We start from the raw sequence: 15,573 nt of genomic DNA, 5'->3' as shown, positions 1-15,573 counted from the left end.
TGGCCAATACTAAAGCAGCCTTTGGTCTTTTTACAACTTTTTGTTTTTATTAAAACACAATATATGTAGTATATGCTTATTATACTAATCTAATTAATTATCAAGTATGGTGTTAAATGCTCTTAGTTTCCACAATTGTCTCTGGGATATTTCTATCAATTAATCGGTGTTTCATTAAGTGGGTATGTATGTATATATTTATGTATGACAAAACAAGTAAGGCAGCGTTAAGTTTGGGTGTAACCGAACATTTAATACCCACGCAATTTGTGATCAAAGGCGGTGAAATATCTTCGGTATTGACAAAACTTTATATCAAAGAATGTTGCAAATTAATTCCACATTCCTTATTCGATAAAACCGTGAATGGATTACAATCGTATTTTGTAGATTATTAACGTTATAGGTTCTATATCGCACGTATTGACGTATATACCCGCTATAAAATGAGAAGATATATTCGGTAAAAGTCATCCATAGGCACTGAGGTCTACATATTCAGTATCTGGGAGCTTGAAAACTTATGCTCCGATTTCGACCATTTCTAGACATGAGAAGGCAAAGCTTTACGCCGATATCTTGATTGGTGCTTGAATTGTATATGTAAGTATGTTGTAAACTGCACAAGTAAGGAAGGACTAAATTCGCACTGTGATGCAGAAATATCAGAATATTAGTGCTTAGTTATCAGTGCTTAGTTAAGGCACTTTATAAGTTTTCGATTAAGGGCGTTTCGTCCTCACTTTTTTGCCAAGGAACACGTGTGTAAAGCTTAATTGCGATTCCCAATTTTTACTCAAGTTACTGTTTGTACAGACAGACTGACGGACCGACGGACAGACAGTCACTCGGAATTTAACTCGTTTTGTCATCCTAATCATTTATATTTACATAACCCTATATCTACCTCGATTAGTTTTTGGTGATACAAGTAACCGTTAGATGAACAAAACTATTATACTCTGTAGCAACATGTTGCAAGTAGACATTGAGAGGTACAATGCCCACTCATTTGCACACTAGATAATGTTATGCAGCAATTTTGTTGAAAATTGTTTGTCCAACTTTTACACTGAACAAAGTGAAGTTTAATGCTCAACACTTTAAGTAGTTTTGAACATAATCGCTATAGGGAGATGGACGTGATTATCATCCGAAATCACAATATGTATATTTATCTTATTAGAGGGCCATTCCACGTCCACTTTTTAGAAATTTTTAAACCACGAGTGCTCCCCCTTATTGTGATGACCTGCAAAAAATTGCAGTTTTGTATCTTAATCTACTGTTTAGTTATTGCACTTTGTAATTTTTCATATATTTTGAGCACATCTGCCAAACCAACATTCTCATGAGCCAAGTAATTCGTATCTTCATTCTGATTATTTCAAAACATAAATATAACATAATATATACCTACATATACCTCATTAAGTTTCAGGTACGAGTATTACAAACAAAACTATTATGCTCTGTGCAACTTGTTGCTGGAGGATATAAAGTACCCGGTAAGCTACTGTTTATTACTGAGTCTCTCGCACCAAATTGAGCATAAATGTGGATTTTTCAGTGCAGATGTTGCTACCATTCAAAGGTAGCCGCCTTTTTGTATTAAAGGCAAGGTTATATCTCTTATAAAGCATAAATCAGCCTCGTTGATCGTTGTTATTATAGGGTCTTCGACGTTTCCTTCTATTACAAAAAATATAAATATTAAAAAAAAACTTTTTAAACAAATTACTACTTTTATATAATATTTTCAATCAAAAAAGAAGCTAATAATAATACCTTTGAAGAAGGATCACAAATAGCTGTCAATTTTTTTTTTTTATATGAAATAATAATTTAAATATTAATTGAATTTATAACAAGAATAAGAAAAAATAAAAAATTAATGATAGAAGAGACAAAAAGCACTCAAACTCGACGGGCTATAACGGGTGATCCGATCTGAACATTTTGTTCGAAGGTTATTGCGTTGCCTTGGTCCATGTCAAGTTGAGTGAAGATACCTTGTGAAATAAAAACGTTTTACATATAATATGTATACAAAGGGACTTGTTTTTGATTGCTCGGTTTATATGACAACTATATGTTATAGTAGTCCGATCTGAACAATTTACAAAGGAGTCAGTAAACAAAGGAGTCATTGACACCAAATGTAAGCAAAGGTTGTTGACTTGGTTAAAAGTAGGTAAACGAAAGGGCCACTGACCCGATTAATGAAAACAAAAGGGTAATTGATCCATTTAAGTAAAACAAAGTTGCACACGTTCTTTTTTTCCAAAGAACTGCTCATTGTTCGGAACCGCCGATATCAGACCACTATAAGCTTTATCCGCGATACAAAGTGATCGGTCAAAATAAAGTCCTTGTATGTACTTTTTTATTTGACAAGATATCTTCACGTTAATTGGCATGGCTTATTATCAAAGGCATCACTACAATCTACGAATATATTGTTCAGATCGGACCACTAAAGCATATAGCTGTCATACAAACTGTTCGATCAATATGAAGATAAAAATCTTTTTATACCCTTTTATGCTCTAGCTTCGGTGCAACTAAAGATAATATTTTTTCTAGTTTAATGTATGGTTTTGCTACAACTGAAAGTATTTCCCATGCTTTGATCTTTGCAAGTTGCAAGAGTTAAAAAAGTTCGGTTCCACCCGAACTTAGCCTTTCATTTCTTGTTATAAATATTTCTAAAGATAATTTTTTAACTTTTTGAAAATTGAAATCAAGTTCAGGCTAATCCTAAAATCATTCAAACACTTCATCACTCATACGCCTATGCTTACACCTTAGTGTATACATACACATACATCTACGGTATTATGGATGAAGGCGTACATATAATAAAATAAAGTTCATTGACTCACTTTTCGGTCTTTATGTGAGGCGAGGCGAGACGCTACATGTAGACTATCAAATTAGAAGCCAAATTACACTGGAGTACTACATATTCGCCAATAAAAAAATTTTAAATATATATTCTAAAAATATGAATTGGCATATCAAGAAGAAAAAATCCTAGCTTCGGTTGCACCGAAGTTATAATACCCTTCACATATACAAAAGATTCATTACAAGACCTTGATTTTGAACGGTCAGTTTGTATGTTAGCTATATGCTATAGTGATCCGATCTCAACAATTTTTTCATAGATTGCACCAATGCCTTCAATAAAACCCCATGACGAATTTCTTGAAGATATCTCGTCAAATGAAAAAGCTTTCCATACAATTCCTTTATTCCGAACGTTCAGTTTGTAAGGCAGCTCTATGCTAAAATGGTCCGATATCGGCGGTTCCAACATATGAACAGCTTCTTTGGAGAGAAGGAAAACTGAGAGACTAGTTCGCGTATATACTAGTACAGACAGACAGACGAACATGGCTAAATCTACTCAGCTCATCACGCTAATCAGTTTTTTTTTATAGGGTCTCCGACGTTTCTTTCTGGGTGTTACAAACTTCGTGGCAAACTTAATATACCCTGTTCAGGGTATAATAAGAGTGGGGTTTGGCTACTTTTTTGTAAATACAACCGATTCTCGTATATGTACATATTAGAGCTTTTAAAATTATTCGAATAACCCGATAACCCGAAACCCGATATTCATACGAATATTAACCGAATAGTACTAGTTAGTTTGTTTGAAGTTGCTCTGCTGTGAGTATTTGAATAAATGAAAATTTTTTGAAATCCAAGCAGCCTTTGAATTTTGCCTTTTTGATTTTTGGTTTTTTGAATAAACACTTATTTTTCAAATAGTCGACAACGAACGGTTAACCATATAATCGAGACAGAGCGGTTAATCGAATAGCCGACAACTTACGACTATCCGAATAGTGCAAACCGAATATTATTATTCGAATAATGTCCTATCCGGGTAATCCAGTTAGCAGATTAGTCGAATACCAAGAGCTCTAGTACATATCATATATACATACGTATATTCAAAATTTGTGTATATTTGCGTATATGTATATATTTCGTTTGTTTTGCCAAGTTCGTAAATATCAAAAAAATCTAATCTTATTCCTGTTGGCTTTGGAAATATAATCACTATGGCTGTTTAGCGCTGAAAACGGGTGTTGATGGGCATCAAAATAAAATATACTTACCTAAAATAAGTCTCCTAAAAATAACAAACATAGTAGTATGCGTCTGATTTATGGTCGATTATAAAAATATAAAATAAGTGGCTTATACGCATATTATAAAATATATACTATTACGAACGTATCAGACAGACTTATATCCCGCAGGAAACTTCATTGGTAACTCACTACTTAGGACTATGACAAGCGATATAACATCTTACTTAACTTATAGGAAAACAGATTTCGAAAAAAACTGAGAAACGATGAAGAATATAAGCACTCATCTTCATCATCTGAGGTATCTGCTGTAGTTCGCTGTGATGTATTTTTCGATTGATTTACTCAGTTCGTTGTGAGCGCTCGTCAAAGATGGACACCAACAAAGAGAAAATTCGCTATATTTTACAATTTTTGCTGGGTTCCGTTCCGGTAATTTCGATGTCAAAGATGCACCACGCGTCGGGAGGCCTGTCGTCGAAAATTGCGATAAAATCATGGAAATAGTGGAAACAGACCGTCACGTGAGCACCTATTTAATTGCTGAGGAACTAAAGATAAGACAGAAAACCGTTTGGAACCATTTGCATAACCTCGGATTCAAAAAGGAGCTCGATATTTGGGTGTCACACGAACTAACGCAAAAAACATGATGGACCGAATTTCCATCTGCAAATCGCTGCAGAATCGCAACAAAATCGACCCGTTTCTGAATCGGATTGTGACTGGCGATAAAAAATGGGTCACTTATGACAACATCGAGCTTAAACGGTCGTGGTCAAAGCTCGGGGAAGCGGCCCAGATGGTGGCCAAGACCTGATTGACGGCCAGGAAGCTTTTGCTGTGTGTTTGGTGGGATGGGCAAGGAATCATCTACTGCGAGCTGCTCCCTTATGGCCAAACGCTCAATTCGGCCCTCTACTACCAACAACTGGACCGCTTGAAGGCAGCACTCATCCAGAAGAGGCCATCTTTGATCAACAGAGGCCGAATTGTGTTCCATCAGGACAACGCCAGGCCAAACACGTCTTTGGTGACTCGCCAGAAGCTCCTGGAGCTCGGATGGGAGGTTCTAATGCACCCACCTTATAGTCCGGACTTGGCACCAAGTGATTACCATCTTTTCCTGTCCATGGCGAACGCGCTTAATGGTGAGAAGTTGGCCTCAAGAGAGGCCTGTGAAAATTGGCTCTCCTATAGTTTTTTGCCAATAGGGACGCAGTCTTCTACGAGAGGGGTATAATGAAGTTAGCATCTCGTTGGCAACAAGTTTACGAACAAAACGGCGCATATTTGACTTAAATCGGACAAATGTACACAAAGTTATCATCTTTTGAAAAATCAATAAAAAACCGATCGAACTTTTTACTTAATATTATTTTTTGATTTGAATGAACTAGAAAATTAATTCAAAAAAAATTATTTTTTTAATTCTAAATTATATGCTTAAGAGTAAAATTTTTCTCTTTTTTTCAATCCGGTATGAGAGATTAAAAATTTATATGTTTTTAATCCGGTATGTGGGATTAAAAGTTTTCTTTTTAAATTTTAATGAAGTATTTGGGATTATCAAATCTGGTTAATGCGATGATAAATATTTTATTAATACAAGACGCTTTCATGAGGGATTCATTTTATTCGTAGATGCCATGCACGGTCTCTTGGCTTCTCTGCATTTCTATGGGGGGTACACATATGTATGTCCTTCTAGTTTTGTATTTCGTAGTACATATATGTACATATTCACAAAAATGTCATAAAACTGCGGTTTTAGGTGACACTGCTTTAGTTTCATACAATGTACAATATGTATGTACGTGTGTATGCAAGTATGTCTACCTAAGTAATTACATATAACAATTTTAATATGTGAACATTTGTGCTTTGACTACCTGCTCACAAATAATTCAACCCGCTGTGTAGAAATAACTTATCATTATAATAATGTTTATTTAACTAATTTAGTTCACACATATTTACAAAAACTGTACACGTTATATGCAGCTGTAAGGGTGGATGTTTTTTCCGTGCTTGCTTTTATTATACAGAGCAAAATAATCTCAAACAACAAAACAATAGAATAACAAAAGTAACAACTCAAACAAAAAGCAAAAAATTGTTAATTTAGGGTAAGTAAGTAGGTAGTTAACTGATAAGAGAATTATTTGTTGTCTGTCGTAAGATTATTAAATCGTCGCGCTCACCTCGAGATAAGGCACAAAAACAGCAACAAATAGTAATAATAGAATATGACATTATCTAGTGATATTTGACTGCTAGCAATGCTAACACAACACAAACCATAATTGATATTTTATAAGTATGTATGTTTGTATGTGTTCAGCAGTATACAGATATACATGTGCATATATATATGAGTGTTAGCGCATGGACACAGAAAATCGTTGAAGTTAGCCAGACTGTGAACCATAATTATGAATTTGTTTGACCTCTCTCTCTTGTCCAAAAACAAAAATTACCTATGAAAGTAACAATAAAGTGCAAGGCTAACATTTATTTAATTGTACCAGTAAATATTATTTATGCCAATTATTTGTTCGATTCGCATTTTTCACTTAATGATGGTAAGAGGGGTTTTGTCTATTTGACATTTGCTGGCATTATGACAATATTTATACAAACAAATATATTTCACAACCGTCTGTATTTTTTTGGAATCAAATTAATACCATGAAATCATAAATAATTGGTCCACTCTCCCACAAATTATTGGATGCTGGTATAGACTTTTAAGATCGTAAAATTCATTTTGTGTAAAGACTTATTAGGAACCTGTAGAATGAAATAGAGAATACTATTAAAAAGTCTAATTTTCGTCAAAGAATTTTAAATTAAGATGCCTTCTTTTTTATAACGTGAGTTATTATAAAATATCAATGTTGTAGTTCTAAGTTTAAAAAAATTTGGTAATAAGGTGTTATTATTTGTATTTGTTTTCAGAAAGGCGTGCCTGACCTCGGGCAAGTCGTATTTTCTTAATCAAATTGCAATAACAAAGAGCACATCAACAACAATTATACAATAAAATATACAACCATACGAATAGCATATATCTAGTTGCGTAAACCGCTAAAGACTAAACTAAAAACTATGTTTAAATCTGACTTTTTGGAAAATAAGAAAACATATTAGGATCATAAACCTTTACGTCATTGTTGAGATTCGTAGTGTCTACAGAATACCGCGACAATGAATTTTTCCATTGATTTTCGCAGAAAATGAAGTTTGTTATTGCTTTATAGTTAATTTATATTTGTTTGATAACGAAAATACTTTCTATACGTTTTTTTTGAGGGTAGCATTCCATTTAAGTGGGGTTTCGCGGATGAGTAGATAATATAAGATAGCTTATTATTCTACGTTTACCCACGAAGACTTTTGTTGTTTGGTTCCTTCATTTTTCAACATGGTATGTGAACGTAGGCTATGATGTTCGATGAAAAGGACCGAATAGTTTTCTCTTCGAAAAACATATTGAGAAATGAAGAGAACTTCTAAAATCTAAGATCAAATTAATCAAAAAGTTAAATGGATAAACATCGAAAAGTCTCAACTCAGGATATATTATTCAGGGTATGATTAAAATTTTGTGTTTAACAGGTCAATAATACACCGCTTGTATTCCGCATTGTTCCTAAACTTTACAAAGGTTTATATAAGTAATGTTGGCCAGGTTTTGCCATTTATGGATTCATTACGAGTATTTCGCACCCGTACTCTCGTATGTACCATAATGACATTTCGTGCTATCCATAAAAACAATTGCAAAATCGTGCTCCATTCGCAATAACAAATTTAGGTATAACAAGTAAGAAAGAGCTAAGTTCGGGTGTAGCCGAAAATTTCATACTCTTGCAACTTGCAAAGAATAAAGGCGAAGGAACACCTTCGGGTTTTGCCAAAACTTTATATCAAACTAAGAAAAGTATCGCCGTTATTTCATTCATTTAAGGAAAAAGAATACATAGTGATTAGAAACAGATTCTTTCTTTCACCTAAAGGTGTGGTTCATTTATTTATTTAGTGAGTTATCGCACTTTTACTACTTTTCAACATAACCCTTATATGGGGAGTGGGCCCATTTTCAAAGGGTTTGAAGAGGTGATACAATAACTTCTTCTCAGCAAATTTGGTTGATATATCTTTAGCGATTTGGAAGATATGTACATTAAACCATTTAGGGGCAGAGCCACACCCACTTTTCAAAAATGTTTAGCCCACAGGTGTTCCTGACTAGTGCGATCTTCTGGACTAAATTACAATTTTGTATCTGCGGCTTAGTTATGGCACTTTATAGGTTCTGCTCATCTGCAATCCCTTGGGGGCCAAAAGAAGATGTGCACCAAGTTTCATCAAGATATCTCAAGTTATCGCTTGCACGGACAGACGGACGGACGGACGGATAGACAGTCACTCGGAGTTCAACCCGTCTCATCCTCCTGATCATTTACATATACATAACCCCATATCCAGGTCGTTTATTTTTAGGTGATACAAACAACCGTTAGGTGAGCAAAACTACCAAATTATACTCTGTAGCAACATGTTGCAAGAGTATAATAAAGTATCAGCAGAGTTCTGTACAGACGTGGGTATATGTATATAGGTATACAAATTTATTTGCATGCTTATAATAATCCTGGCGGGCAGTAAAAGTGTTTTCCGCCACATTATTTACATTAAAGAAGAAAAATGTTAATGCATTTTTGGTTTTACGAACTTATTGAGCATTTAGAATTAGCTAGATGAGCACTATCTTCACTTTGTAGCACAAGTGCACGAACAATCCTATAAAATAGTAATACATTTTGTATGCAAAAACATTTTATTTTAAGTTTACTTGAATATATTTGCCCCCTAAGGAAAACCATTATGATTATTTTAATAAACCTTTGAACGTAAAAATTATCTTTTCAGATTTTTGATAATTTTAATCAGTTTCAGCAACCCTGTCACCAATAAAACCCTGCGAACCCTATAAGGATGTTAAATATGATATATCACTTCCAAAAAGAAAGAAAGCCAAATACTCTTATATTTATCTTCTATTTGTAATCTCGGGAGGCCGCACATTATGTTAGGTCATTGTCTAAAACTAACAAGTAAAGAAGGAACATTTTATACTCTTGCAACTTGCATGGATCAAATACGACTAAATACCTTCAGATGATGGCAATATTAAAAAATTTTGCGAAAGGGTTTAACTTCATTGTTCGACGAAAGCGTGAAGGGATTACAATCAAATTTAGTATCATGTTAACTTATTGTGAAGGTCATAGACTCCCTTAGTTTTATTTCTATATTTTACTTCCCGTCATCGAAAATTATGCTAAAATTCTCCTCGTATGAGATATATGTAACATAAACTCAACCGAAGAGGCTAAATTAAGTACTTGTATATTGGGTTGATGTGAAAAACGTCAACCAAAGGATCGGGATTCATTTTATTAGAGATATGAGGTTAAGACCAAGACCAATTCATTTATATTGAGCGCCAAACCATTAATATAATTATATAACTTTTAATTAAATAAACGGTTAAAAGTCAGACAGAAAGTCGGAATTAACTAAACAAGGCATATTTAGGGCAGATAAATGGAAGGGCTGATTGCATTATTTTTTAACATTGTTCAGGTATACTTGAGAACTTATTTTTAAGCAATTTTCTAAATATATAAAAATAAACATATATATGGAGTAAAGTCAGCCAGACATTTCAAAATCGTGAATATTCTCCCGATTATACCACCAACAAATACGTATGGTATATGTATGGAAATAATACGTGAGGTACCTTAATGAAACTCATGGAGCGTTTTATTCTGTATAATAGTGTGTTGTATTGCCACAAATAGATAAAATTGGGTCAATACCCCTATCTCTCATATACCTAATATAAGATTTTCAAACTTCCGATTGACCGTATACCATGCTTATATATCAGTCAACATGTAATATATCTTAGCAAAATTAACTGAACTTATTATATATTGGATATACTATAGTTTAATGCCTAAAATATGCAAATTTAGTCTACGAATCACCCCAACTCCCAAATACTACATATATTGATTATTCGTTATTCTAACAAACCTTATGCCGAACATGTCGTTCAATCTGTTATACATTTATAAAATTGCGTGAAAATATGCTCTCAAGTATACCCCAACAATGTCAAAATTAACTCAATTAGCCCATCCCTTTCTGTGTCCCCAATATATCCTGTATAATAATTTCCGATTTTCCACCTGACAAACTGTGTGATACTTTAATTTTTATTATTATTAAATAAATAAGTTTTCTTAAAAATTGTGTGTGAATATGAAAGAAATTGGTCTGAACTTTAGTCCAAACCTTATATCGTTATAATAATCAATTGTGATCGCTCTGATTGACGTTTTCAGAACAACTCAATCAATTCAATTGAGTTTATATATTATATATCTCATTAGAAGATAATTTTAATAAAATTTTAGCTGATGGGAAATTAAACATAGTAATAAAACTAAGTGAATCTGTGACCTAGAATATAACTTAATAAAATACTAAATTTGATTGTAATCCATTTACGATTTCGTCGAATAATGAATGTTAAATTGTTTCGCAACATTTTTTAATATAAATTTTTCCTAAAACCTTAGGGTATTTGCTTTGATCTGATCCTTGAAAGTTGGTTACACCCGAACTTAGCCCTTCCTTACTTGTTATTAAACATTTATTTGTAAAAAACAAAATATGCATTTCCGACTTGCGAAGTATTTGATTTCTTGAATTGCACGTAAAAACAATAAGATATCAATAAAACACTTAGGGTATTTAATACAAACGAAACAAAAGAAAAACTTAATTGATTACAATTATTGGAGCCATTAAACTCGGACTCTGGACAGAAATATAAGTCGAGATAAGATAAGAAACCCTACCGAGAGACCTCGATTTGTACGTTGCTCGTATAATTGTTGAAAGATGAAATATATACACATAAGTAAGTAAAAAAGCATACCAAAGAACATTAAAGTGAAATCCAAGAAAATTAAACAATAAAGCAATCTAAATCCAGCCTTTTGTGCGTAAAAATTTTAATAAAAGAAAAAATCCAAAAAAAATTAAAAAGCACGTAGCAATAAGCAGATGTTACGTGCTTTTTAAATCTATTATAATACTAATTAAATCACAACAAGTAAGGAAGGGATAAGTTCGGGTGTAACCGAACATTTAATAATCTTGCAGCTTTCAAGGATTTTATAAATATATAACTCACACACTAACCGACATATTGAGCATTGGCTATGTTAGAATGACGAAAATCATTGTACTTGTATGTGGTATATGAGGGTTTGGGTAATTCGTAGACCAATATCACCTATTTTCGGCATTAAACTATAGCATGTCCCATATTATTCTTTCAATTAATTTTGTTAAGATATCTTACATATTGACCGATATGGTTTACGGTATAAAGTCATCAGAAGGTTGAAAATTTTATATTTAGTATATGAGAGATAGGTTCAATACTAGCTTTTATCCATTTTTGCCATTACCACAGAAAAAAAAGATCTCTGAGTTTCATTTAAATACCTCATACATACCATCACAAACATATGCTGAATAAAGTCAACCGGATGTTTTAAAATCCTGATATTAGTTATATGGCGGCTAGGGCAAGTTTTAAACCGATTTTATCCATTTTATACACAAAGATAGATTGTTGTAAGAAAAACATGCTCTTTTAATTTCAATCAGATAAATTGCTTATTGAAGGATATTTACAGTATAAAGTTAGCCGGAAATTCGAATTTTATTTTATTAGGTATATGTGGACTAAGAAGTTATTGATCCAATTTAACCCATTTTTCCCCAGCTCCATCTCGGATGTAAAATTTCATGTCTCTGGCGTATTTATTTATAGATTTACCGCGATTTGAGTAGTTTTTAACAGTACCGTTATATGTGGAGTGAGGGGGGTTATCATCCGATTTCATCTATTTTACAGTATCAGTGGTGGTGCCTAAACGATTTATACTGAGCGAATTTGGTTATTATAGCTATGTGTATGGTTTAGAAGATATGTACAATAGATCTCCTAGAGAGCGGGGCCACGCCCATTTTTTCAAATTTTTAGCCCACAAGTGCCTCTTGCTTTGGATCTCTTGGGCCAAATTACAGTTATACGCCCATCTATGAACTCGTCCTCACTTTTTTTTACCAAAGAACACGTGTACCAAGTTTCATTGCGATATCTTAATTTTTACTCAAGTTACAGCTTTCAGAGACTAACAGATGGACGGTCGGACTGAAGGACAGACAGTCACCCGGATTTCAACGCGTTTCGTCATCCTGATCATTTATATATATATATATATATATATAACCCTATATCTAGCTCCTTTATTTTTATGTGATAAAAACTTTAGGTGAACAAAACTATTATACTCTGTAGCAACATGTTGTATATGGGTGCTAGGGGAAGTATTGACCCCATTTTACCCATTTTTAAGATAAGGATCTACTTTTATCATACTTAGATGCTCTCTGAATTTCAATTCTAGATTTCACAGATTTACCAATATTTTAATTTCGCCCATTTTCACACTTCAGCATAAGAACGATGGAGTAATATAATGCACCAATTTTGGGTAGTTCCTGAGATATACATCTATTTCGTTTAGTTTTAGGTGTTACAAACAACCGTTAGGTGAACAAAAACTATTATACACTATAGCAACATGTTGCAAGAGTATAAAATAGAGTATGTATGCATTAACCCTAATGAGAATACATATTACCTATATATAAGTGCATATGTTGTATATAGGTCAATGAAAATTATTTTTTTACTGAACAACAGACAATAGGTATTTAAAACTTTTAAAAGAAAAATTAGAGATTAGATTGAATTACTTGTTATCCAGAGGATTCGTGATCTAAATTCATTGAAATCGCTTCTTTCAAGAATGGATGCCTTAAAATTCAATCTCACTTGCAAAGCCATTTATATCCAAATAATGTCTAAGTAAAATAAAAGTGACTTCGAATAGCTAAACAACAAATAAATAAAAGCTTGCCTATATACATAAGATTAGCTAACGCTAAGGTTTGTTCATTCATTTACAAAAAGATAGATTATATGTAGTATTCATGGATTTACTTACATCTTGGCCAATTTGTCCCATATCTGCACAGAACTCGAACATTGAGAAGGTGCGAAGTGGCAAACGAGATCGTTCAGTTATCAAAACAAAGGCTTTAATGGAGACACGTGCGATTGTATTGCAGTCAGCAGTCAATCTTCACACGCACAAATTCAACATACACAACAACTTGCTACGAATGGCGGCGAATCAGGTTCAGGTGGAGCAACTCTTAAACTGCTGATCTGAACAGCTGCACGCCGTAACGAAGGCCAGGTCGGACGAACCTTGTTGTACTATGTTGCGCACGCTGCTGTAGCGTGTTGTCACGAAAGAGTGGGTTTGGAGAATTCTTATATAAACTTTTTGTTTGTTTATTATTTCTGTGTTCACGCGCAATTAGATTTAGCCGCTTGTTCAACTTTGGCTTATTCTGTAACCTTAGGTTAGTTGCCTTTGCTGTAGACTTGAAATGCTGTTGCAACGAGGGACCGTAACTTCGCTATTAGAGTCAAATAGGGCGCGACTTTTATGCTTTTGCATGAATTATTTTTTATTAATTATTTATTATTTTTTATTAATTATTATCTTTGACAGATTATTGATGAATTTGTATTTTTAACTTCGTTGTGATTTACGAACTGGCCTGCCCGATCACAAGCAATTCGTATCACACGTGTTGCTCTATTTGCCCACTTTTATTGTAGTTATGTATGCTCGTTCGATTGCAATCAACCGTTACAATAGCTTATTTACCTTACACGGTTGGGCTCGCTACGGTAAACTAGTAGAAACGGAGTTTCGTTGCACATTTATCTCTTTTTCTAGCTGTTGAATTATATCCTCTTTTTGCACATTCTTTTTGTATTCAATTATATTTTTTTACAGATTTTCCCACCTTCACCTTGTTTGAATTCTTTTCTTTGGCACTTTTTCACCGTCTTTCATCTGATCTTCCCCTCCTCCTCTTCTAAGTTAGTTGAGAATTTGGTAACAATCGTCACTACGCGTCGCTGATTTGCAAATCGTCAAACTAGTTTGTTTTCAATCACCTTGCTCCGCTACCCTGTTGCACTGTTGGACCGATTTCTCTTTGCTTTGCTCTGCTGCAGCTGTCAACTGCAATTTAGCTACTGCCGGTTGTTTCGCTCGGCTCTGTTCGAAGTGTTAACTCTTTTAACTCAGCTGTTTTGCTGGTGTTTCTGGTTTAGTTAGTGTTGTTGGCACCGTTTACTGTCATACAATGTTGCTATCGCTGCAGTTGTTACGTTTATGAAGCTTGTTAAGTTTTTCCGTCTTATGCCTATTGTAATGCCACCGCGGCTGTTGCTGTCTGGGTTGTGATTGAGGCGTTTGAAGGTGAAGATTGCACGACGTATATTGATGAAGCTCAACTCTTCGATGCGTTGTTGTAATTGCTGCAGTTGTTCTTTGTATTGTGGTAATGTCTTAACTGTAATGGTTTTGTTTTTGTTTTTGCTACTCATTTGTATATGCAACAACGTGATGGATGGAAGCGCGGCGTTTGCTGCGACAAATTGTCAAATTGTACAGAAAATGTCAAATATATGACTGCAAGTTTCCTGTGGGCACCCAACGTTAGTTGCCGAGGAATAAGATTTTGCTCACAATACGGAAAGCTAACCGTTAAATATATATATTTAGTCAACTGTTGATTTCCAACGGTTATTTGCGCAGAATTTGAATTGCTTCTTTCAAAAGTTTTTTTTTTCTCCGATATATTCTGTAATGAAAAGTAAATGATGGTGAAAGTGTTATATAAAAGTAACGGTATGCTTATACTATAAATATGATAAATACTATTTTTGACAGTTAAAAGAGCTTGCTTGGGTATAATAACAATGACTTTTTTATCAGAAAGCAAAATATTTCAAACAGCCAACTCTTGGCCTTGGATTTATATGCATTTCCCATACCATCATATGTATGTCTGCTCCTGACAGCCCGGGCTGTTGCAATAATTATGAAATACGAGTGCAACAAATTGATTTATGGGTGGCATCACTTTAAGAAACATAATTCCCCCATTCAACATTGTTTACTCAAGAATTTTATTTTCAATCGTTATTGAAAAAATTTATTATTGAACCAGACAAATTACAAAATTAAATTGGTTTTTCGCACAATGTAGCAGATGCAGAGGAAGAGGTAGTGCACAGCTCACTCTCATACAAAATATAGTAAACTCATGCGCTGCAGTGAGGTATCACTGGTGTCAATGCACTTTTATGAATTTGTCGCAAATATCTTTTTAGGCGCTTTCTTTGAAATTTTACTTTGCAATTATTAAT

General features: G+C 33.8%; 1 protein-coding gene across 3 annotated transcripts in view; it reads right to left on the bottom strand.

Annotated features, from left to right (window-relative positions):
* Nucleotides 1–15,573, bottom strand: part of Sesn (Sestrin) — a 58,346-nt gene that overhangs the window by 32,603 nt on the left and 10,170 nt on the right. For all 3 annotated transcript variants that reach the window (XM_014243546.3, XM_014243766.3, XM_036367778.2), the window contains exon 3: nt 13,283–15,005. In XM_014243546.3, coding sequence (XP_014099021.1) covers nt 13,283–13,324 — 42 coding nt within the window. In that variant the 5' untranslated portion in view covers nt 13,325–15,005. The remainder of the gene's footprint in view (nt 1–13,282; nt 15,006–15,573) is intronic.

This window comes from Bactrocera oleae, chromosome 4, assembly GCF_042242935.1.
Source record: "Bactrocera oleae isolate idBacOlea1 chromosome 4, idBacOlea1, whole genome shotgun sequence".
Lineage (NCBI taxonomy): Eukaryota > Metazoa > Arthropoda > Insecta > Diptera > Tephritidae > Bactrocera > Bactrocera oleae.
The sequence above is the reverse complement of the archived record's forward strand: the minus strand, read 5'-3'. Positions and strand labels throughout refer to the sequence as shown.